Below are 23,925 nucleotides of genomic sequence, written 5' to 3'. Positions count from 1 at the left end.
AAGTGATAGTCACTTAACAAATACCCTGCACATCAGAAAATAGATTTGTACATGCTGTTAGGAAATTCATAAATCAATGAAAAAGTAACAAAATAGTTGTAATAAATAAAATGTTAATGACAACATCAAGACAACTAGGACGCAAATACCTTACTAGTAAACCTTTTCTGTCTCCATACTTCTATAGAATTCTCTATCCTACAAAATTCTTTGTCAGCATTCATGAGTGTTAATAAACTTAATTTCCATTTTCCCTTTCTTGAAACATTGTTTCCCACATTGATAAGTAGTGTTTCAACATGTATTTTTGTGCTTAGCTCTATTCATGTTTAAGATTGTTATTCTTAGAGATTCTTAGAAATTGGATGGAAGGGTGTAGGTATTTTTTTAACTTGCTTTTCAGAAAGGTGATACCAATTTTTACTTCTATCTGTATATGAGAATATATCTCAGATTCTTCACACAGTTCTTCACCCACGCTGTTTTGATTTTGCCCCACACGTCTAGAGTCAAGAACTGTTCAAGGCAGCAGGTGCAGTAATCTGTGTGGTCAGGAGAAACAATGCAGAACCAGCTATATATACACAGAGTTTGTACTAAAAACAAAAATAGTGTTTAAAAACTTATGAAACTCAAAAATCCTAATATTAAATATAGGTCCACATTGGGTAAGGGGAAAACTTTCAAAGCTTTAAATTTTGCTTGGGGTTATGGGGAACAAAGGAAGATCAATGGCAGTTTTAACACAAGTTGGCAAAATGTAAATGCCTGAACTAGGCATAACCTTATTTTTTGGTAGGAACGGAAATTGGTGCAGCCACTTGGAAGGCAATTTGGTGTTGTCACTTTAAGATATCCTTTGACCTAGATATTCTATGGCTGAAACTAATGTCAAGTATGCCAATATCCATACACAAGAATATTTACTGTGAAACTACTTGTAATATCAAGAAACTAGATGTCAAACATCAGGCAGTAGAAAACTGGATAAGTTAACTATGGCTTTACATGAATTACAACTCTTCTGTATTTAAGTTAAAATTATAATTGTAGCCCAAAAGGCAAAATATAGGGTCATTAATGTGTTAGACTAAGGAGTGTCGTTTATTTGGTAAGAAAAGTGTCGATACCAAAAGATGTTTATCTTCATGAATATCTTGTTCACAAAGGGATAGAAAATAGAAAGTACTATAATGGCGTTATTTTCTTCATATATTTCCTATATTTTCCACAACTGATAAGCAATTTATGAGAAGAACAAAAGCAAAGCTATGTCTAAGCCCTGTGGCATCAAAGCAAACAAACCAGTATCTCCTATGGCTATCATCTCAGACTGATAATTGATTTTGAGATATACTGTGTGGATTATCAGTGCAAACATATTTTGAGCCCTTCTAGTTTAAAGTTGGGACACCATTTAGGGATGCTATGAACTAGCACTTAAATGTGGAAGCTATATGCCATCTATGGTCCAGACACATAATGGTGATATGCAATGTGGTGTAAGAATTCATTGTTTTGAGAATTTCTGTGACTTTTACAAGCCACATTTTTTAAGCAAGAAGGGATGATAGAGTCTTTGAAGATCAAGTGTATCTTTCTTCCAAAAAAATAAAGCTGTAATACACTGTTCTGAGGCAGAGCTTGGTTAGTATTTTAACCCTTGGTAACTCTTCTTTGACTGCAATTGCATTTTTAGAAACTAGTGTTTAATCAGCAGTGCTTCTCAATCGTTACCAGGTTGTTCGCTCAGCAGCTACAAGTGGAGCTGGAAGCACTACTTCTGGTGTTGTATCTGGCAGCCTTGGCTCTCGGGAGATCAACTACATCCTTCGTGTCCTGGGGCCAGCCGCATGCCGCAATCCAGACATATTCACAGAAGTTGCCAACTGCTGTATCCGCATTGCTCTTCCAGCCCCTCGAGGCTCAGGAACTGGTGAGTTTCAGTTGCTCTTAGCCTTTGAGTCACTGAAGTCTGTAGCCTTGATTAGTTTTTTTTTTTTTTTAATACAAGCAGATCTATAACTTGGAGAGCATTCTTAGGCAAACACTAGGATATTGGCTGATTGATCATTTGGGCCAATCAGATTCATAAGTATTTAATAGCTTCTCTAGTCCTTGCCTTTTCTTAATCCCTGTCAGAGTTACCAAGGACTCATTCAGTCCAGTCTTTGCCTTCAAAGAGTTCATATGGTGTGACAATAGGGTTTACCTACAATTAATAATTTATGAATAACGTGTTAATTAAAGGACAAATGGGACTCAAGGGATTCCGTGCGAAGTTTACAGTGTAACCTGTATTCTTGTTATAAAGGTATGGCCTGTGTTTTATCATGCAGAAACAATTAGATAAATAAAAATTGTGGGATGTTTTATAAGACAACTGGCCTAGATCAAACTTATTAATGTTATGAAAGGGAAAACATGCAAGCATCTCTTCTAGATAAGAGGGGATTAGAGGCATAATAACCTCTACCACTTTCATTGGTTCTGGATCTAGATAAAGCAGATTTGGGGAAATTTGAATACTATATATTAGATAACATGATTGTAGCTGTATTATATTTCCTGGGTGTTAAAATATATTAGAGCTATATAGAAAAATATACTTGATCTTAGGAGATGCATATAAACATATTAAATGGTAATTCTATATTCAAAATATATGGATATTTATTGTACTATCATTTCAAGTTTTCCATAGGTTTATGAGATTGTTGTAAAAAACAACAAATTGTTTTGGTAGTCCCACCTGTGTGCTTTTTGTCCTAGACTGGGCATTTCTCATGTATAGTTTCATCTAATCCTTAAAAAAATGTATTTCAAGAATTTTTTTAAATGAGAGTTTTTTTAAGTAACAGACTAGATTTTGTAATGATTTTCTCTTAACTCCAAAGCCTATATTCCTATATTAAATCTTGAGCAACTTAGAGAAGGTAAAAATCAGACTTTCTAGTATACTATTTGAACTTTTCTTTTTAATGGTGACTTTTTCCAAGCCTGTATATTACACAAGACCCCTTCTCAGTCTTTCCTTGTTGGTAAACAACTTTAGGTTCGGGTTCACTGTGTACTCTCATTTTGTCCTAGCTTCAGATGATGAATTTGAGAATCTTAGGATTAAAGGCCCTAATGCTGTACAGCTGGTAAAAACAACCCCTTTGAAGCCTTCATCTCTGCCTGTCATTCCTGACACTATCAAGGAAGTGATCTATGATATGCTGAATGCTCTGGCTGCATACCATGCTCCAGAGGAAGGTATGTGACCTCCCACTTGAGGAGGCTGGGCACTACAGTTGACTGGGTCATTGTAACTAGCACATGGCTTTTACATGGTACTCAGTATACACCAGCACTCTTGGGATCAAAGTGACTGTGACAAACAGTGCACGTCTCTGAAGAACTTAATAGTTATATAGTATGACAGATGCCAGGGTAATGGCAAATGCTAGGGCAAAGCACCTGACCTGGTGGGGCTAGAATGGGTAAGAAACTTTCTTAGAATAAGTCAGTTGTGAATAATAAGGATGAAAAGATTGCCAAAGATTTGTTATTTGAGAGTACATACCATACAGAGAGAAGAACAAACAAAATTTTAAAAGGAGGTAATAGCATCAGTTGAACAGATTGAAAGCAAAAATACAACATTTCCATACTTAAAAATAAAACATCTTTATTGCCCAAAGAGCTAGAAATATTAGGCATGGCTTCCCCTTATTTGAGACCACTATCCCAATTCACCTTATTCCTAGTTAAGAAGGTGCATGTAACTACACACCGATTGCTCATGCCTGTAATCTTAGCAACTCAGAAGGATCACTATTCCAAGCCACCACCCAGCATGAGATCCTATCTCAAAAAAGGATTGGTAGAGTGGCTCAAGTGGTAGAGCACCTGCCTCGCAAGCATAAGGCCCTGAGTTCAAATCCCAGTACAACCAAAAAAAAAAAAGAAGAAGCAGCTACATGTAAGTGCTTGGAAAAAGCATGATTGAATTGCTTGGAACCCAAGGAACCATTCCAGTCAGTTTCTTCTAGGATCTTATTCAGGATATATATGATAAGTCTACAGAATTGATTAATACTGCCTTTAATAAGCAAAGGCATTCTGATTTATTTGGGGTTCCTTGCTTTTCCAATCACCTCAGAACCTTTACCTTGTTTCCAAAATAGTTTAGCTATAATAGCTGGAACTATTTATTGACCTCCCATTACACAAGCCAAACCATAATAACAGATATGTTTGGGCTTAGTAGTGACAGCTGGTGAAAGTGAGGAGACTGAGTAAATTGCCTGTGGTCATAAGACTAGTTAGTATCAGAATGAGGCTGTTTTCCTTGCTGTATTATTTATGTTGTAATTCATTGCTTAATGACAATCATACTTTCTAAGAAATGCATTGTTAGGCCAGACCATATTGTTGTGCAAACATCATAGAGTGTACTTGGACAGAACTTGATGATACAACCTATTATCCTCCTAGGCTGTGTACACACACCATTGTATATGTAGTTCTTTGTTTTTTGTGGGGGAGGGGGTGGAACTGGTGTTTGAACTCAGGGCTTCACACTTGTAAAGCACATGCTCTATGTACTGCTCAAGCCACATTTCCAACCCTGTGGTTCACCCCCCTCAACCCCTTCCCCACCCCACTTAAAGCAATTGCAAGAGGTTTCTTAGTTCTCTTTCATATAGGTATATGAAGTCCATCTACCATATACCATCACCCTAATCTCCTTCCTTCATCTTCCCCCCTTCCACTAGTTACCCCCCCCCCACACACACAGTGCTTATTTTATAATCCTGATTTTCATTAGTATTTAAGTTGATGTTCAAAGGGGTGTCTCAATATATGCCCACTGTGGATGTGCTTTTCTTGGGTCCATTCAACCCCTTCCATTACGCTCCCTTACCCCTTTACCTCCCACCCCCCATTTTTCAACAGCTTTCAATATACATCCTTATATCCTCTACCTACATATCTTATGCGATATTACTGATGCTTTATCATTCTCTTTCCCCGAGTTCCATAGAGTAATTCTACTGTTACAAACATGTTCTACATCTGAGTTTGTATATGATCATGCATGTTTTTGTGTATATGTTTATCTTTATGTCTTTCATGTATGAGAGTAAACATACATGCGCTTAAGTGCAGACTCACTGATGTCACTATGTGAACATTCATCACAATTCAACCTGAAATTGAGCCTACCCAATAGGCATTAACATTGCACAATTAAAGAGTTTCGTATTATTTTTGATGTTAGTTTCTGGTTTTTTTAGCAGACAAATCCGATCCTAAACCTGGGGGTATGACTCAAGAGGTTGGCCAGCTACTGCAAGACATGGGTGATGATGTATACCAGCAATACCGGTCACTTACCCGTCAGAGCAGTGACTTTGATGCACAGTCAAGTTTTTCCTTAAATGTACGTCAGTTCCAACAGCCTTGTATCTTTCTTCTCCCTTTCTGTTACCCCTATGCTCTCAGTATTTAGGGATATGCAAGACAACTTTAAAGGTACTGATTTTGATACATCTATAAATTACTGTTGCGTAACAGCTTAGATATAATTGTGGAATCCCTGGCATTTTTCTTTCTCGTGTTGAAAATATTTCTAGAGTTATTTTATAGTGACTCTTCCAGTCACTGTTTTTGTTATGATAGCTTCCCACAAATTACACAGGGAGAACATGGTGGAAAGACGGGCCAAAGAGAATCTGTAATATTTCCAGCTAGTATCCTGGGCAGGTGTACTTGCAATTTGGAGACAGCTGTCCTTAAAATTCACAGTGGCTCAGGAGTTTTCTTCTTTCACAGAGTCAGGTCTTTGCTGCAGATGGTGCCTCCACTGAGAATTCCACAGCTGGGGCCCCCCAAGGAGAAGGTAATTCTTTGCCTTTTTGGGAAAACAGCTTGAAGTAACTGGTTGTCCTGGGCAAGAGGTGTGCTAGGGAGAGGATGCAGGTGTAATTGTTACATTTACTTATCAAAGTGAACTTAGTCAGGGGTGAGTTCAGTGTTCTGCCAATATAGGGTCTCTATATACCAAAGTTAATAGAATAGCAATTTCCATTAATTTTTCTAATGGTTGCTGTAGTAAGATCCTTTAGTTGAATTCTTTAAACCAGTCCATATTTCTTCTGATGGGTTCAGTGAGTTGGCATGTATAGCTTTGGTGCCAGTGATGCTATTCTGCCTATATACTGTTTGTGGCCGATTCCTACCTTCTGGCAGTGTCAGCAGTGCCCATTGATTACTGACCATGTATTAGAGAAGTGTCATTTGGAAGCAAATCTATTCATTTGGAAGCAAGTCTAGCTGGTGGAATGGTTCAAGTGGTTAGAGTACCTGCCTGGCAAGCTCGAGGCCCTGAGTTCTAGTCCCAGTGCTGACAAGAAAAAAGAAGAGAGAGAAATATATGGAAACAAGTCTAATGAGACCTATCAAGAATTGCTTATCCTTGGATAGGAAAGATCTATAAAATCTAATCTAGGCTAGGTATGGCTGCACATGCCTGTGATCCCTGCAACTCAGGAGATACAAATAGGATCAGGGAGGCCAGCTTAGGCAAACGTAGCACAAACAAAAGGACAGGCAAAGTGACTCAAGTGGTATCGTGCCCACCTAGCATGTGTGAAGCCCTGGTTTCAATTCCCAGTACAGCAAGAACAAAAGCCTAATTTAGGAGATACTTTGCTTAATATCATAGTAGTCTCAATAAATTTTTTTAAAAGTCAGAATAATTAGTATAATTGTGGTTAACTCATTTTAATGGGCTTACTGCCCAAATGTATAGTGTGGATGACGGCACTGTTAGTCAAACAAAGCAACCATGCCCACTGTGTGGCACTGTTGAACATCAAAATAAATCCCTGCTCTCAAAGAACTTTGTCTTGTGAGGGAAACTTCCAACAGTTACAATACAAAGTAACTGCTGGCATGCAGGCATACTTCAATAAGGTATAGGGGGCATGTAATTTCTCCATATATTGTAGATAAGACAGGAGAACATTGTACAGAGGAGGTTAGCATTTGAGTTGAGTTAGATAAGTGGGTGCCAGGCAAATGTATGTTGTGAAATAGGTGAAAAGTTAGAAGGCATGGTTGGAAAGGTACTACTAATAGTAGTAGCCTTTTCTGGAGCATAAAATTACATTTACGAATAGGGAAGTGGTAAGAGATATATGAACACTTGGACAATAGCCTCCCAGTTGTACTGTATCCACATACCATGTCTGAGACCTGGTTCATCCTGGTTCTCTATCCTTCAACCACAGTGTGATAAGAGTGTCTTTGTACAACTAGCCTAAAGTGAAGGAGATGATGTGTTCTTTCTACCCATGGCTTGATTTTGGTATTATTCCAGTATGGAACTGAACTAATGTTTGGCTCTTTCTCAGGAGCTTCAACTCCAGAGGAATCTCGAGAAGGAAAGAAAGATAAAGAAGGGGACCGGGCCTCTGAGGAAGGCAAGCAGAAAGGCAAAGGCAGCAAACCTTTAATGCCTACCTCCACTATCCTTCGTCTTCTGGCAGAGTTGGTGAGGTCCTATGTTGGTATTGCTACCTTGATTGCCAACTACAGCTATACCGTGGGCCAATCTGAATTGATCAAAGAGGTAATATTTCCAATTTTTGCTTAAGGTGTTATACTTCCATCATTTGGAAACATACAGCATGTTGGATTCTTTCACCAATGAATGCTCACGCAATGATGGGAGATATAGAGGCCTTTTAAGATATGACACATTCAAAAGCTAGGCCTTTACCCCATGCTGTAGAGCCATCATGCTTACTACAGGAAGCAAATTGATGAAATTCATTTTGTTGCAGAAGGCAATGCTGAGTCAGACCAGTTATGAATCTGTTACAGTAATTAAGTTTTAAAAATGATCTTGGTAAAGCTGGTGGGGGGTGGAGGATAAGTGAGTTGAAGAGATGTTCTAAAGCTAGAAATGAAGAAGAATTAGATTTTGAAGGAAGAAATTAAGGACTCAAGGTTGATTCTTGTTGTGGGTGTTTTAATTCTTTTTATGGCTGGGCATCTAACAAGAACACAGAAGGGAGAGGGGATTGAGGAAAAAATGTAGAATTTAAGAGGTATCTATAGGGAGCATCTAAGTAAATATGTCTAATGGTAGTAGAATAAACCAAATAAATGAGAAGTTATAGGTGTTTATCTTTCAGATGTACTCTCACATGTGCAAAGACACCAGAGGTTGTAGCCATATTGGTAATAAATGTCCTGATATGAAATTGTTTTCAGGCTACATTTTTCAAGTGAAAAATTATATCATGTTCCTATATATGTTAAGTGGATGTCTAGGGAGGTTATTTCATATAGAGGGCCTTATTTGTGAGTCCCATCATAATTTTATGGTTTGAAAGTGGTAGAGGGTCTGAACGTTAGTGAGGGCACTAGTGTTAAAGAGTTTGTGGAAGCAGCTGCAATTTTGAAACTATTTTTACTATAATTCAAGTTACAAATACACAAATCCTAAGTAAATAGTCAGTTTTTCTTTTTCAACTGCCCGCCAAGCTAAATAAAACAGACTCCCAGAACCACCCCACCAGTATAAAATGATTTTATACTTTAATATAAGTGGAATATTACAATATGAACATGTTTGCAAGGTTCATTTTTGTGTGTAGCTCTAGTTTTTTTCTTTTCATTGCTGTATAGGTATTGTGTGAATGTACCATAATCTTTTTATCCATTCTGTTGTTAATAAGCAGTTGGATAGTTTTCTATTTGGGACGATCACTAATAGTGGTGCTGTGAGCATCCTTACACATGTCTTGGTGAACATATAGAAGCACTTCAGTTGGATAATATATGCCTAGGAGTAGAATTGCTGAGCTCTAGAGCATGCATTTTGTTCAGCTCTAGCAGATGCCAGAAGTTTTCTAGAGTGGTTGTGTGAATGTATGCTATTACCAGCAGCATATGGGAGTTCTGATTTTTTTTTTTTTACCTCCATGCCAACACTTGATATTTTTCTGTTTCACTCATTCTAGTGGGTTTGTAGTGGTGTTGCATTATGGTTAAAATTTGCATTTCCCTATTGATCGTACTTTTGTGTGTTTGTTGCCCATTACTCTCTTTGGGGACGTATCTGTTGAAATTTGTTTGTTTGTCGTGAAATCTTCAGTGTGCCCAAGCTTGCCCTTGAATTTCTGGGCTCAAATGATCCTCCCAGCCTAAGCCTCCTCAGCAGCTCAGCATACACATTCCTGCCACCACGCTGGCTTCTCAAGTCTTTAATTCCTGTTTTCTGTTGGATTCTTATATTCTAGATATAAGTCCTTTGTAGCATGTATGCATTAAATAGTCTACTTGGCTTTATTCCGAAGCCTTTACTCACTTATGCCAGTTGTATTCATTATTTTTTAATAACATTACTTGCGGAATAAGACATCTAATTACAAATTAAGTGTCTTACCTGTTACGTGTCCAGTGACTTTGCTGGCTACTGATAGGTGTTTTTTAATGCTATTGATGATCCTAACCTCTACTCTGCAAGGTTATTGGTATAATCTCTTCAAGAAGGGAGAAAAGACTGAGAGGTAAGTAACTTGTCTAAGGCCACACCAAACAGTAGCAGAGTTAAAATTGGAACCCCGTCTTTTATTTCTAATAACATTTGCCTTAAACTCACTATCCTATTTCCCAGACTCTAGAATTCTTAAATGCATTCTTTTTATTGAGGGAAAATTTACAGTCCAAAATCTGATTGAATCACAAGTTTCTTTTAAAGATAAGGAATTATCAGGGCAGAAATCACAGAGAAAAAGAAGAGTCTGGCTTAATTTCCTTCCCCTGTTGTCATTTTGCTCTTTTAAATAACCCTGCATTAAATATTTTTGTGTGTCTATATCTGTGACAATGCTATCTCTCATCCAATTCTTGACAGTTTCTAGCACAGGATTGTAGGTGTCTGAAATATTACAATGTAATTAAAATCTGAAGTAATTATAGCACTCACTTAAGAATGGAGATCTGAAGGCATGTGGCTCACACCTATAATCCTAGCTACTCAGGAGGATGGTAGTTCAAAGCCAACCCAGGGAAATAGTTTGCAAGACCCTATGTTAAAAAAACCCTTCACATACACACAAAAAAAGGGCTGGTGGAATGGCTCAAGGTGTAGCCCCCAAGTTCAAACCCTAGTACCAGAAAAAAAAAAATAGAAAAGAATGGCGATTTGAATACTTCAGTCCTTGACTAAATTCTTAGCGCAAGCCACTTTTCTTTGGGTCTTGGATTATCCATCTATCAGATAAAGAAACCACTTAATTTGTTTCAATCCTTTTATACTATTTATATTTTTAACTATTACTCATGAAAATGTTTTAAGAAGTGAGTGCGGTGCTGCATACCTAGAATCCCAGCATGTGGGAGGCAGAGGCAGGAGGATCACAAGTTCATTGCTAGCCTGGACTACATAACATGACTCTGTCTTGAAAAAGAAGAAACAAGTATTAAGGAATATCAAGTGATATCTATATGATAATCTCTTAGGCTGTGTAGTGGGAAATAAGTGTGATTTCACAGCTTTATAAAGTGTTCCAAAACTTTATAATTCATTTGCTACTTTTACTTGTGTCTTTGAGCTTTACAACATTGGCCTGATAATCACTCAGGATGATTTGTGTGTATCTACCTTGCTGCTATGCAGTGATGTAGCAGAAACATACTTGTGAGTAAATGTCACAATTTATGACTTTTCAGGACTGCAGTGTGCTAGCTTTTGTTTTGGACCACCTCCTCCCACACACCCAGAATGCGGAAGACAAGGACACACCTGCCTTGGCCCGTCTGTTCCTCGCAAGCCTGGCTGCTGCAGGGAGTGGCACAGATGCCCAGGTGGCCCTAGTGAATGAAGTGAAAGCAGCCCTGGGGCGTGCACTGGCTATGGCTGAGAGTACAGAGAAACATGCCAGGTAAAACCCATGCATGAACTTGTGCTGATCACCAAGAGCATCGTCTTATTCCATTCTTTGTCCATGTTGTTCCTTGCATGTGAAAAAGAGTTCTGGTCATTGCTGGCATTGTGCATTCTCTGGTCCTCTCAGACACTACTGGCGCTCCAAAATACACAGAGAACTGACTGCATTTGGAGGAAGTTGAACCCGGGCACCAGTGGCTCACACGTGTAATCCTAGCTACTTGGGAGGCAGAGATCAGGAAGTTCATGGTTCAAAGCCAGCCCACAATAGTTCGAGAGACCCTATCTCGAAAAAAAACAACAGGGTTGGTCAAGTGGCTTAAGTAGTAGAGTGCCTGCCTAGCAAGCATGAGGCCATGAGTTCAATCCCCAGTACCACCAAAAAAAAGAAAGTTGAGCAAGTTGTTCAGTCTTGTTTTTGTAATTTATATTTAAAGAAATTGAAAAATGCTAACACCCAGGGGATAAGTTCCTTACTGTTCAGTTGTTATTTCCAGAAGGAAACACAAATGGCATAAGAGAGTTATCTGAGCCAAGTTATCGAACACATGGTTTAAGAATGGGCTATTCACATGACAGAGGTGTCAAACTTCTCTCCCAGGCTTCAGGCAGTGATGTGTATCATCAGTACTATCATGGAGTCCTGCCCCTCTACCTCCAGCTTCTACAGCAGTGCCACAGCCAAGACTCAGCACAATGGCATGAACAACATCATTCGACTCTTCCTAAAGAAGGGACTGGTTAATGACCTGGCCAGAGTGCCTCACAGCCTAGACCTGTCCAGGTAAAGTCATGCCCCAGACCCAGGCTTTTTATCCTCTGCTCCTCACCAGATGAGTGGTGGGGAAGCAGCTAGTTTGGTAGGAAAACATTCAATGTAGGTGAGAGACCTGAGTTCTTTGTATTTTCCCTTTTAGCAAGGCACTTGAATGTTTGAAGGCTTTAGTTACCTCATTTGCTATAAACTCTAGAGCTGGACTGTGCCAGTGATTTTTTTTTCAAACTTCCCCTACTTTAATTAAACCTTTTATTATAAGAAGATTAGATATGTATTACAAGAAATACAGATGGGCAAAAAACATAAACATATTCCTACCAGTGTTGTGTTACTGGATATCATTCCCTGTTTTTCTTTACATCATATATAAATAATGTATTTTACTGAAATGGTGGTATTAAAATGTGCAGTGTGTATGCTATTGTATAATGAGGGGGTTCATTCTAACACAGACAGTAATTGTTTTAATCTTTATTTTTGTTGTTATTGTTCATTATGCTACCTTTTGAAGTGATGGTGTCTGGTATCATAGAGAAGGTTTCACCTAGATTTGGTCCAGTTGCTTCCTTGGAGTATAGTTTTATCTTGTTCCTCTGTCCCCTGTTGTTTGCTGTTCATTAGATCTAGTGGCTTATTGGAGCAGTTTAAGTATTTCTTCTTAGAATGTGTATCTTAGAAGATGTATGTCTCATATTGTGTCATAGGAGCCATATCTCGTTGAAACTACCATTACTAACCTATAAAGATTAACCACTGATTTAGTCATTGTACTGTACTGTTTTTCTCTTTCTTGCTAGAAAGTATTTTGGCACTGTACAAATGTTTCCTATCAACCATCTAATTAATAGTCTTATCATCTGTTGGTAATACTTGCCTGAGCTAGTTAATTTCTTTGGGAATTAGGGAATGATAGCCTTCTAATTTCTCAGTTGTTAGCCATCATTTTTCTATGAGCTGGCCCCAAAGGGAAAGTCTGATTGCCCTGAAACATAGTTCTTTTTCAGGCAGGTAAAAACTTTTTCCTCTTTAGTTTCCAATTTTCAATATAAAGTCAAAAAAATTGTTTAATCATCACATCAAATATAAGATTTTTCTACCTTTGCAATTCCAGTCTATACTAATGAATTTCCATCAAATTTCAAAATCACTGACTATTTAGATCACTGCAATCATCTTTCTTTTTTGTGCTCAAATGATTAAATTTTTAGCCTGTGGGACCACTTTGAGATATCTTTGTCTTTTTTCATACAAACTCATTAACTTTTAAAAACTGTTTAAAGATTTCAAACTCAGCTAGGGGTGGAGCTCAATCATTGGAAATTAGTTACAAACAACATGGTACTTCAACCTGTGTCCTAAAAACAAACATTCCCTTGCATGGCTAAATTCCATTGTATATTACTAAATACATATTTTATATTCAGATACCCCAAATATTTTAGTTACATCTTTATAATAGCCTAGGAGAAAATATGTTTTTTATCCAGAATCCAGTTAGGATCATACATGACATTTAGCTGTCATATATCTATTTTTTATGACATTTGATTTTGTTGATGAATCTAGGTGAGATGTCTCCATTTTATATTTGTATGATTGCTGCTCTTACAGTTAGGTTCAGGTTAAAGATTTTTGGCAAAAAACATAACAAAAAGCAAAAAAAAAAATTCCTATTTTCTCATCAGGAAACACATAATGTTCCATTATTCGTGATGTTAAAATTTGATCAGAGTGGTATCTGTTATATTATGTGTGAGATTATTTCTGAGAAGATCAAGTAATATTCTGTACTTCAAAATTTTTTAGCTCTGTGGTTTTTGCAAGAATCACATTGATTTTCTGATTCTCTTACTGTTTATCAACTGACAGTCTTCTACAATATAAAAGAAGGATTCTACTTTTATATCCCTGTCAATGTAGATTCTTCTTATACTCAATATGTCGCCATCTGTTATCATCGCTATTTTTTTTTCTTTTGGCAGTACTCGGGTTTGAACTCTGGGCCTTGAATTTGATAGGCCTTCTATCACTTGAGCCATGCATCTAGCCCACCGCTGCTATTTTTCATACTCAAATTGAGCCTGTAGTAATGATACCATTAGTTATTCCCCAATTAATTTTTGTAAAGCCTTCTTTAAAAGCACAATTAGATAGCCTAGGCTCACCTTATACCTTCCTTTTATAAATTGTTACTCTGTTGGGCCTTGATTTCTTTTAGTGTTGGTTGATATCTGAAACCACTATCAACTAAAAGCAGAACCACTCTAGTTTTAGTGGAGTCCTGCTTGGCCTCACACACATTATTACACCTAGAAATCAAACTACACCTCCAGTTTCACTTCTCATGATACTTTTACTGAACTGTAGGAAGCCCTATACAGTATCAGTTTGAAATCTGTAGGACTTAAAACTTTGATCATATTCCTTTAGGCCTTAAGATTTGAAGAACAAATGCTGGAGGGTTTTTATGGCATGGCATAGGTGTATCTTGAGAAGTGGCTTGCTACTTAAGTGATCATGTTAGCTTCTAGTCAAGAATTGTTCCTCGCTTGCTTAGTTACCTGAGCTTCATAAATACGGCATTTATTTAACCCTTGCATTGGTGAGGTGGATTCTTGAAGGCCTTTAAGTCAGTTTTTTTTTTGTTTGAATAGTAACTATAACCTGTGCTCCTTTCTCTCAGCACCTTCTGTTACAAAATCTTAGTCACTCTTAGAAGACAGACACCTAGCATTTTTATACTCAGTGCATCTCTGTATCTTCCCTTACCTCAGTCCCAACATGGCCAACACAGTCAATGCTGCTCTGAAGCCTTTGGAAACACTTTCCCGGATTGTGAACCAGCCCAGTAGCCTTTTCAGCAGCAAGAGTGCTTCTAGCAAGAGCAAGTCTGAGCAGGATGCCCAAGGAGCCTCTCAGGACTCGAATAGCAACCAGCAAGACCCAGGTAGGAAATCAGAGCCAATGGACTGAGAGCCTGATGGGTGGGATTTATGTAGTTGCTTTCTGGGCATGGAATTACAACTGTTCTGGCTTATTGTTGTTTCCCTGGGAACTTGCTGGCCTTCCAGAGATCTGTCATAATGGTGTGGGAATCTGCCCCCACAATGAATTCCTTCAAATTGCAGCCTTGTTTGGCTATCCTCACACGTAGCCTTGTCTTTTCCTTTGTCACCCATTCGTTTATTCTTTGAGAATTTGTAAACTTGCCCAAGGAAGGGTCCTTATTGTCTTTGTACTTGCCTCATGGTGCCCAGCACATAGGCACCCTTTGATTATTTTGCTGGTTGGTTGATTGTTTCAGGCGAGCCTGGGGAAGCAGAAGTGCAGGAGGAGGATCATGATGTCACTCAGACAGAGGTGGCAGATGGGGATATCATGGATGGGGAGGCTGAAACCGACTCAGTGGTGATTGCTGGGCAGCCTGAGGTGCTCAGTTCACAAGAGATGCAGGTAGGGAGGCAGATCATCCAGCATTCCCTTGTTGCGGCGCTGAACCCCCAGGTGGTGTGGGTGGGTGAGTACTTAGATCCTTGCCTCAATGCTGTCTGCTTTGCAGAGGAGTACAGATGATATGCTTAGTAGATGTTCAGCAAATTTGTTTGAATTGTATTAAAGAGGGATGGGGGCAGGGTCAGGGCGCCATGTACTATGAAATGGCATAGATCCCATCAGAAACTTAGGCACAGGTGAAATGTTGAACTAGAAAGCTGGCCTGAGGCCTCTGGGCTCAGGGCCTTTGATTTACTTGGTTCTGATCATTAATGAGAGCTCCTTAAAACCACCTTATGCCATAGCAACAGCTCTCACTGAGGCATTTAAATGGCAGTTTTCTAAAGACCCTAAAGAAAGCATTGTAATTTCTGGAGCTGGTAGCAATGGATAAGAAATTGGGCCTGATTCTTAGCTGCTGGCTATACGGAGATCTGCATATATTCCTGGACAGTCTAAAGACTAACCTGGTATCAGCTAACTGGGATTGACCCCTTTGGAGGACAGTCTTGAGTGTGGATTGGCAGCACGTGGTAGTTTCTGTGCTACTAGCACCAAGTGTGTGGTTTTTTATGTAACATCCTCTGTCACACATTATCCTAGAAATGTATGCTCCCTTGCTGGCTTTTTTTAGGGTTTCGGTGCTAGCACAATGATAGACTTCTGTGCATCCATATGTATGTTCTATTTCTCTCCAGGTTGAGAATGAGCTGGAGGACCTGATAGATGAGTTGCTTGAGAGGGATGGCGGATCTGGGAACAGTACAATTATAGGTGAGAGCCCCAGAACTGAGTATAGCCTCTTCCTTTGCCTCAGTCTCTCTTGGGAGGACCCTTTTTCTCATCATCTGCTTGCTCAGCTCTGCCTAAGGGCTCATAGCCAGCCTAGATTGCTGCTTGTCTTGATGTTGATGGTCTTACAGATGAGAAATGCACAAGCCATCTATAGGCCTATAGCAGGTCTGAAGTATTACCTGTGGGGAGGAGGTGGGGGATAACCATAAGTATAGATGTTAACATCAGGCATATCAAAGGAGTGTGTGTATATTCATGGAGGCCTAGAGGTGGCTGAATTTCAAGAAAGTGTTTTCAGTTCTTCAAAGAAGTCCAGTGGCATCTGCCTCTTCAACACAGTGTAAGAAAAGAGTAATCAGTCCCTAAGGATGATCCTTTTTAAATCTCACTCAGAGGGAACGTAGCAAAGGTACCCTACTATCACGTGGCTTCAAGGGTGTCTGTGTTGTTTTTATCATAGTGATGAAGGAAATCAAACAATAAATGGGAACAGACATGTATTCCTAAAAGTTTACAAAGCTTTTTCACACCCAGCATCCTCTGTGGTTTCACAATTAGTGGGATTAAAAAGACAGATGTGATCATTCCATTTTACAGATGAGGAAACTGAGACTCAGACAGGTAAAGTGACTGGCCAAGCTCACCTAGCTAGTTGACAGCAGAGAATTCAGGTCTTCTCCCTCATCCAAAAAAAGTGGATATCTGTTAGGTGAACATAGCTACTTAGACACGCCCAATCTGGAAAGGGGAGTCCTCTTGTTCAGTGAAGGCTCTGCTCTGTAACCTTCAGTGAGCAGAAGTGGAGAGGATGAATCACAAGAGGACGTGCTGATGGATGAAGCTCCTTCCAACCTCAGCCAAGCTTCCACCTTGCAGGCCAACCGAGAAGGTGAGAGTGCCGGGGCCAGAAAGGCCTCCCTTCTTGCCCTGCACGTCTGACAGACACTGTACTAGGGTTTTCCTGGAGGCAGCTGCCCACATGTGCAGAATAAGGAAGCATCTGACTGCATGCGCTGACATACACCATCCACTTTATGCTCAGCCAGTTTTTCAAATAACATGTTACTACTGCTTGCCCAAAGTTTGTCACTTCTTACTTGGTTCACTTTCTTCTCACCCACCTGCTATCATCGCTCCAGATTCCCTCTTACCAACAGGACGGAGTCAGTAGCAAAGTAGGACTGGAAAGGCAAGGGGGCATCAACAGATTTTGCCAACTGCTCGTGGCTCCTCAAGCACCACCCTGGAGCCAGCCTCCATGTTCAGCCACTCTGCTCAGTGTGTTGATACACTGATTGGCACTCTCAGGAAATCAGGGCTGGCTCACTAAGTCTGTACATCACCCCAGATCTGATTCTTCCTCTCCTAGAGTCAAATACCCCATCACCTTCCCACTCAGTCTGCCGGCCTGCACAGTAGCCTGTTTTCTAGCTACTCAGTATAGTCCTCCAATGTGCTCCCTTTGTTTTAGATTCCATGAATATCCTGGACCCTGAGGATGAGGAGGAGCACACTCAGGAAGAGGACAGCAGTGGCAGTAACGAGGATGAGGATGATAGTCAGGATGAAGAGGAGGAGGAGGAGGAAGATGAGGAAGATGATCAGGTGAGGGGGGACTGTGTTTGGGTTGGCTCAGATGACACAGAACTGCAGAAAACCAACAGTCTGGGTTGCTAAGCTAGCCTCAGCGCCTCCCTCCCTCATGTGCACATGTGGCCATGACACCAGGCTTCAGAAAACCCTTACCTCCAGCAATTCTCCATCTCCTATTTTCCCTTAAGGAGGATGATGAAGGTGAAGAGGGAGATGAAGACGATGACGACGATGGCTCTGAGATGGAATTGGATGAGGATTACCCTGATATGAACGCTTCTCCCTTGGTCCGATTTGAGCGCTTTGACCGGGAGGATGATCTCATCATTGAGTTTGACAACATGTTCTCCAGTGCTAGTAAGATACAGGGGCTCAGCTGGGTTTTATCTCTTGATTCTTATACCCTTCTTTAGGGTAAGCCAAGCAGTGAACCAAGGCAACTATCAATTTGATACAGACAGCACCATCTTTTCCTATCCTGACTTCCTGGGGCAAGGGATATCTGAATTCATCTCTCTCAATAGTGTATCCTTACAAGAAGGAATCTCAGGCAACTGTTTTAGAGCCTGGACAACTTGATGATTTGCTTGATTGAAAAATGAGACCAAGGCTGACTGCATCAGGCACCCAAGTGCACGCTACAATGACAGGGCAATCGAAAATCTTTTTTTTCTATAACACTGGATCTTGAGGGTTTGGATGGACACCTTTGTGCTTGGCATTGGGGAGCGGATTTGAATATATTCACTCTGTTCATCAAGGATGCATCTTTTCAGGGGGAGAATGAATCTCTTCCCTCCTCCCCATCAACGTCACAGTTCCCTTGTAGCATCAAGTTAGAGAGTCAGGTTCTTCGTACGACAAGTCTTCATAGGACATAATATAGCAGAAAACACTGAACTATTCTGGTCTGTTGTCTTGGCCGATAATCTCTTACCTCTGAGCCTCAGTTTATCACCTGTAAATGAAAAGTGTGAAAAAAATTTTTTTTAAAAAATGGGTTGGATTGGATAATTTCCAAGATCTCTTCTATGATTCTCCTTGCATTTTTGTGGTTTTCATTCATCTTCCTTATAGTTGAACCTCTGTCCATTCAGCAAATTGGACAAATATTTGAGGTGTGCCTATTGTGTACTAAGTACTGAGGATAAAGGAGTGAAGAAGAAAATAGCCCTCATCACTCATAGGAGCTTATGGTCTATTATGAATTATAATTAAGCAGGCATTACATTGTAGTATTGTCAGAAAACACATTATAACCCAATCTATGAAAGTCAGGCTTTACAGAGGAAGTGACATTGTAGTCCAGGACAAAAAGAGCAGGTGAGGAATGGGGAGAGGAGTCTTCAAAATGAAGGGAGCAGCATGTGTCTGAGGGTCCTAGAAGCATCACTGTGGCTGTAGTGTGGAGAATGGATTGGGAGAAGGTACTATTTAGAAGGCTGTTGCAGTATCTAGGTAAGAGATTGGTGGCAGTGATTATAAATTAGGTGTGGGAATGAGGGAGAAAGGACAAAGCTCAGGTTTCCGTGTGAGGAAGTAAGGCCCAGGAGACATGGTTCTGGTTGAGCAACCATGAAAGAAACTTCTTTTTGGCACTGACCCCTTTGCATATTGTCCTTGCAGCAGACATCCCCCCATCTCCAGGAAATATCCCTACTACCCACCCACTGATGGTACGCCATGCAGATCACAGTTCCCTGACGCTGGGCAGTGGCTCCTCCACAACTCGTCTTACCCAGGGCATTGGTCGCAGCCAGAGGACCCTAAGACAGCTGACAGCCAATACAGGCCACACCATTCATGTTCACTACCCTGGGAATCGTCAACCCAATCCTCCTTTAATCCTCCAGAGGTGAGTTATAAAGAAGATCTGTTGGACTCAATGGAGCTCTTCTAAGAATCTTCACTGAGCCTCATTATTGTCCTAATTGTGGGCGAAGTAGTCCCTCATGCCTCTGTCACACAAATAAGGCTTGTGTCCCATTCTTTGTAGATGTGTACAACCTTTGGGTGAATACCAAAGTGTATGTCATTTTCTTTTCATTTAATGCACACAGGCGTGATGGCTCATGCCTGCACATAGGAGGCTGAGGTAGGGAGATCGCAAGTTTGAGGCCACCTTAGGCTATGTAGTGAGACCCTGTGTCAAAAAAAACCAAACAACATAATTATAATTCAGCAATTATTAGTCATTTCATATGCCAAACATTTAATAGTTGAGATATAATTAAGAGAAGGTCTTTACCCTCTGTTGTGAGGCATACAACAGAGGCATTGTATCCTAACAGTGCCTGGCACATGGAAGCTTTTCAGTACCACTCACTTTGTGCCAGGAAGTATAGAATAATATGCAACTTCAACCCAAATACAATTACAAACTGATGTGGTAGCTAGAAAAGTAACTAAGGCAGTATGCATTATGGTAAGGTCTGTAATTTTGTTATAAATTTAGTGGAGGATTCAGATGGAGGATCTCATGGTAACAGGTTACTGTGGACTTAACAGTGACAGTGGTACTCCACCATCATTCTACAGGTTACTTGGTCCCTCAGCTGCTGCTGACATCCTTCAGCTGAGTAGCAGCCTTCCCCTACAAAGCCGGGGCCGGGCCCGCCTCCTAGTAGGCAACGATGACGTCCACATCATTGCCCGGTCTGATGATGAACTGCTGGATGACTTTTTCCACGACCAGAGCACAGCTACCAGTCAAGCAGGAAAGTTTGCGTGGTAAAGGGGAGGGTAGACTTTATCAGATTCTCTTTCCCTGCTGAGAAATCACATAAGAGCCAGAACCACTCAGTAACTTAGCCATAGGGCCACAAAAACTGTTGTCTGTAGGTACCTGTTATGTACCAAGCTTTATGATAGGCCTTGGATCCTGCTAGGAAAATACCATGAATTTTAGGTCACTTGACATTTGACAAGGACAAGAATTTTACACCCCTTCATTTCTCTACAGGAACCCTGTCCAGCATCCCTACAGCCCTGACCCGCTGGACAGAGGAATGCAAAGTTCTTGATGCAGAAAGCATGCACGACTGTGTTTCAGGTGTGTGGCATCCTGGTTATCAGGGCAGTAGTGAGCCTTCCAGGGCTAGGTTGGGAGTACAGAAAGTTGTCCCTGCTTCTGTGGCCACAGGCTCCACTTCTCAGCTCCCTCCCCAACCTCTCTACAGTAGCCTCTGATCTTTGTCTCTTTGATGCAGTGGTTAAAGTACCCATTGTCAATCACCTGGAATTCCTGAGGGATGAGGAGCTTGAAGAGAGGCGGGAGAAACGCAGGAAACAACTGGCTGAAGAAGAAACAAAGATAACTGACAAAAGCAAAGAAGATAAGGAGAACAGGGATCAGAGTGCACAGGTGATTCCCAAGGACTGGGTTGATTCATTTTTGTCTATATCTGCCGTAACTTTCCTATGGTTTTATCACATACTTGGTACCAAACCACTGGAGAATCCTAGGTTGTTCACATTGAACCTGGTAAATTATTTGTTCCAAATTGACCATTCACTCACTTGGTTTTTTAGGAGAAAAAAATCCAAAAGCAAGAGTAAATTACTCCTTCAGTATCTTGAGGAGAGCTGGAGTTAGAAGAACTAGGACAGCCCCTGACTCCTCAACAGTCACACAGACAGGAGGAAAGCCTAACTAGCCCATGCTGTTAGTTGTTTAATTCCATTTCTCTGTGAACTTCAGTGTGGAGACCCTATTACATCATTTAAACAAACTTGGCTACGTGTCAGGTCAAAGAAAATGATACCCATCACCAGATAGCTCATATTTATGAGTTGTCTAATATGATTTTGGTTTAGAAAGAAGCTACATACCTTCTTCTGAAAATTCTGTGACTTCAGACAATAAAGATTAAAAAGTATATGAGGCCAGGCATGGCAATGTATGCCTATGATCTCAGATATTTGGGAGACATAGGTAGGAGGATATCAATTATGTATGTGTATGTGCATATATTTTATATGTGAATAAAAGTTAATATAACTACAAAGATATTAAGACTTGAACAAAAGACTGTAGGATCCCCTACTCAGCAGTTAGAGTATCAGGTTAGATTAGAGTATTAAGCCGGGCAGCAGTGGCTCATGTCTGTTATCCTACCTACTTGGGAGGTTGAGATTGAGAGTATCATGGCTTGAGGACAGCCCAGGCAAATACTTTGTGAAACCTTATCTCCATGACTGGAGGTTCAAGCAGTAGAGCTGCTTTGCAAGTGTGAAGCCCTGCTTTCAAACCACAGTCCCACCAAAATAATAATAATGATAATAATAATGGCATTAAAGACTGGGGTTGTAGGTCAGTAGTAGAGTATTTGTCTAGCATGCACAAGGCCCTGGTTTGATTACCAACACTGCAAAAATAAATAAGGGGATTGAAGTGTTCATTTATAATAACAAGCTTGATCTAACAAAGATTGTTATATAGAACTTCATACCTAATAAACACTAACGTTGTTTCAGACATGAAAATGATGGAAAATAAGCAAACCTAGTATATGACTAAAAAGGCTAGAATAGGTCTGGGAGTGGTAGCTCAGTAGTTACATGAGGACTGTAGTTTGATCCTCAACACCACCAAAAAAAAAAAAAAGCTAGAGTGGACAAAATAAGCCCAAGGAAGGGAAATATAGAACAGTGAAACAAAGACTCTGGTAGTCTCATGATTGTGTGCCCAGACCATATTTGGTTTTTATTATTCTCTCATTATTCAGGTGCTCCTCCTACCACTACCCCCCCCCAATCCATTCCAGGGTAATGGGGATCAAAGTCAGGACCTATATACATGCTAAACCTATACTGTTCTGATGAGCTATATCCCCATCTCTCTTCCTAAGCCATTCTTGAACATACATAAGGAAATTGGATATATATTTGCACACTGAATTTATCATCTTCCTTTGTTAAATGGCGAAAGCATTTTCCGTCAGGTCACTGATCTCCTGGATGGTGACTCTCACAACTGACCTGTCTCATGTGCTTGCAAAAGTCCCATGTTGGTATGTCCCTTCTCTTTTCAGTGTACTGCATCTAAGACAAATGACTCCACGGAACAGAACCTCTCAGGTAACTCTTCCTCCCTTTTCCCCTTCTTACTAATTCATCAGTGGATTCTCTCTCCTGACCCTTCTGAACATCTGGCCCACGTGGGCTGAAGACAGACACTGGTGCTCTGTGGGATGAGGTAGTAGATTGTATAGTTTTAGGGTCATACCCCATCTTGGAGATAACTATACAGTCTACTGTCTTTCCCACGGTAGTACACTTCCTCTCCAACTTGCTCAGGTTATTGTGGTTTTGCTGTGCTTCATTCTAACATGTATAGTGAGCTTGTGTGTCCTGTTTTCCTCTGAAACTGAGTATGTACATCTTTGAGGAGATTGGTCCTTTGGTGACCATTAGATGTGGCACTTCATGAATGAGAACATCTGATGTCAGTGGTTCTCATATGCTAGTCCTAATCAGGGAGGCTTAATGTGTTTTTCATAAAGCTGAATTTATTCAAAAGACTGTTTTTATGTCCTTCCTAGTTCTTTAGTATCAGAATATTCTTATCACATTATGTTGATGAGGGGCTGGTGGAGTGACTTACGTGGCTAGAAATGCCTCCTAGCAAACGTGAGGCCCTGAGTTCAAATCCCAGTATCCACCCAAAAAAAAATGTTGATGAGATTGTTTTTCTTAAATGGCTAAACTAAAAGTTGGTAATATCTACATTAGTCTCTATTTTTTGTTCCTTTTTCTCTAAATCTTAGTGGTCCATGTAATCTATAAATGCCTTAAGAACATTGTCCTAGACAGTCTGCTTTTAGGGAAGGTAGCTTTTTGTGGGCTAAACAGTATTACTGTATGCTTTCTATTCTTTCTAATCTTCTTGACAACGGTCAGCAACCATTTTTATGATTTTAACAACTGGTGTGGTTCCATATGTTACCCCCACCCCTATTTCCTCAGAACTTTCTTCTTCTTTCCTACACCTCTGTCTTCTTTTGCACTTGAGTTGGAAAATGATTGTGAAAGGAGGGAAGGTGTCCTGGTACCCTTAGCCTAACAATAGGTATCTGAAAGGTTCTGCCACCAGGTGAAATGGCCTTTTGCCTACTTAATAGAGAATTCTGCTCATGCCGGGGTGAGGTAGTAAGTTGTATTGTTGTGGGGTAGGGATTTTAGGCCCCAATAAGAAGATAACTATACAACTTACTACTTTCCCTGGTGTGTGGCATTTTTCACACTAAGTCTTGGCAGTGTTGCTTCCATCAGATAAAAACTGTAGGTGGTCCTCGAATAATCAAGACTATAG

General features: G+C 40.2%; 1 protein-coding gene across 16 annotated transcripts in view; it reads left to right on the top strand.

Moving 5' to 3' along the window:
- Positions 1–23,925, top strand: part of Huwe1 (HECT, UBA and WWE domain containing E3 ubiquitin protein ligase 1) — a 152,416-nt gene that overhangs the window by 108,490 nt on the left and 20,001 nt on the right. For 12 of the 16 annotated variants that reach the window (XM_074063879.1, XM_074063880.1, XM_074063882.1 and 9 more), the window contains 18 exons: positions 1,741–1,936; positions 3,091–3,258; positions 5,286–5,431; positions 5,824–5,890; positions 7,407–7,624; positions 10,738–10,949; positions 11,556–11,738; positions 14,507–14,679; positions 15,037–15,185; positions 15,923–15,998; positions 16,810–16,908; positions 17,491–17,624; positions 17,801–17,969; positions 19,239–19,467; positions 20,151–20,332; positions 20,578–20,664; positions 20,822–20,976; positions 22,646–22,691. In XM_074063879.1, coding sequence (XP_073919980.1) covers positions 1,741–1,936; positions 3,091–3,258; positions 5,286–5,431; positions 5,824–5,890; positions 7,407–7,624; positions 10,738–10,949; positions 11,556–11,738; positions 14,507–14,679; positions 15,037–15,185; positions 15,923–15,998; positions 16,810–16,908; positions 17,491–17,624; positions 17,801–17,969; positions 19,239–19,467; positions 20,151–20,332; positions 20,578–20,664; positions 20,822–20,976; positions 22,646–22,691 — 2,689 coding nt within the window. The remainder of the gene's footprint in view (positions 1–1,740; positions 1,937–3,090; positions 3,259–5,285; positions 5,432–5,823; positions 5,891–7,406; positions 7,625–10,737; positions 10,950–11,555; positions 11,739–14,506; positions 14,680–15,036; positions 15,186–15,922; positions 15,999–16,809; positions 16,909–17,490; positions 17,625–17,800; positions 17,970–19,238; positions 19,468–20,150; positions 20,333–20,577; positions 20,665–20,821; positions 20,977–22,645; positions 22,692–23,925) is intronic. The other 4 variants (XM_074063885.1, XM_074063884.1, XM_074063892.1 and 1 more) reach the window with 4 other exon arrangements.

Source organism: Castor canadensis, chromosome X (genome assembly GCF_047511655.1).
Source record: "Castor canadensis chromosome X, mCasCan1.hap1v2, whole genome shotgun sequence".
In the NCBI taxonomy this organism is placed as follows: domain Eukaryota; kingdom Metazoa; phylum Chordata; class Mammalia; order Rodentia; family Castoridae; genus Castor; species Castor canadensis.
Note: the sequence above shows the minus strand (reverse complement) of the source record. Positions and strands in the feature narration are given on the sequence as shown.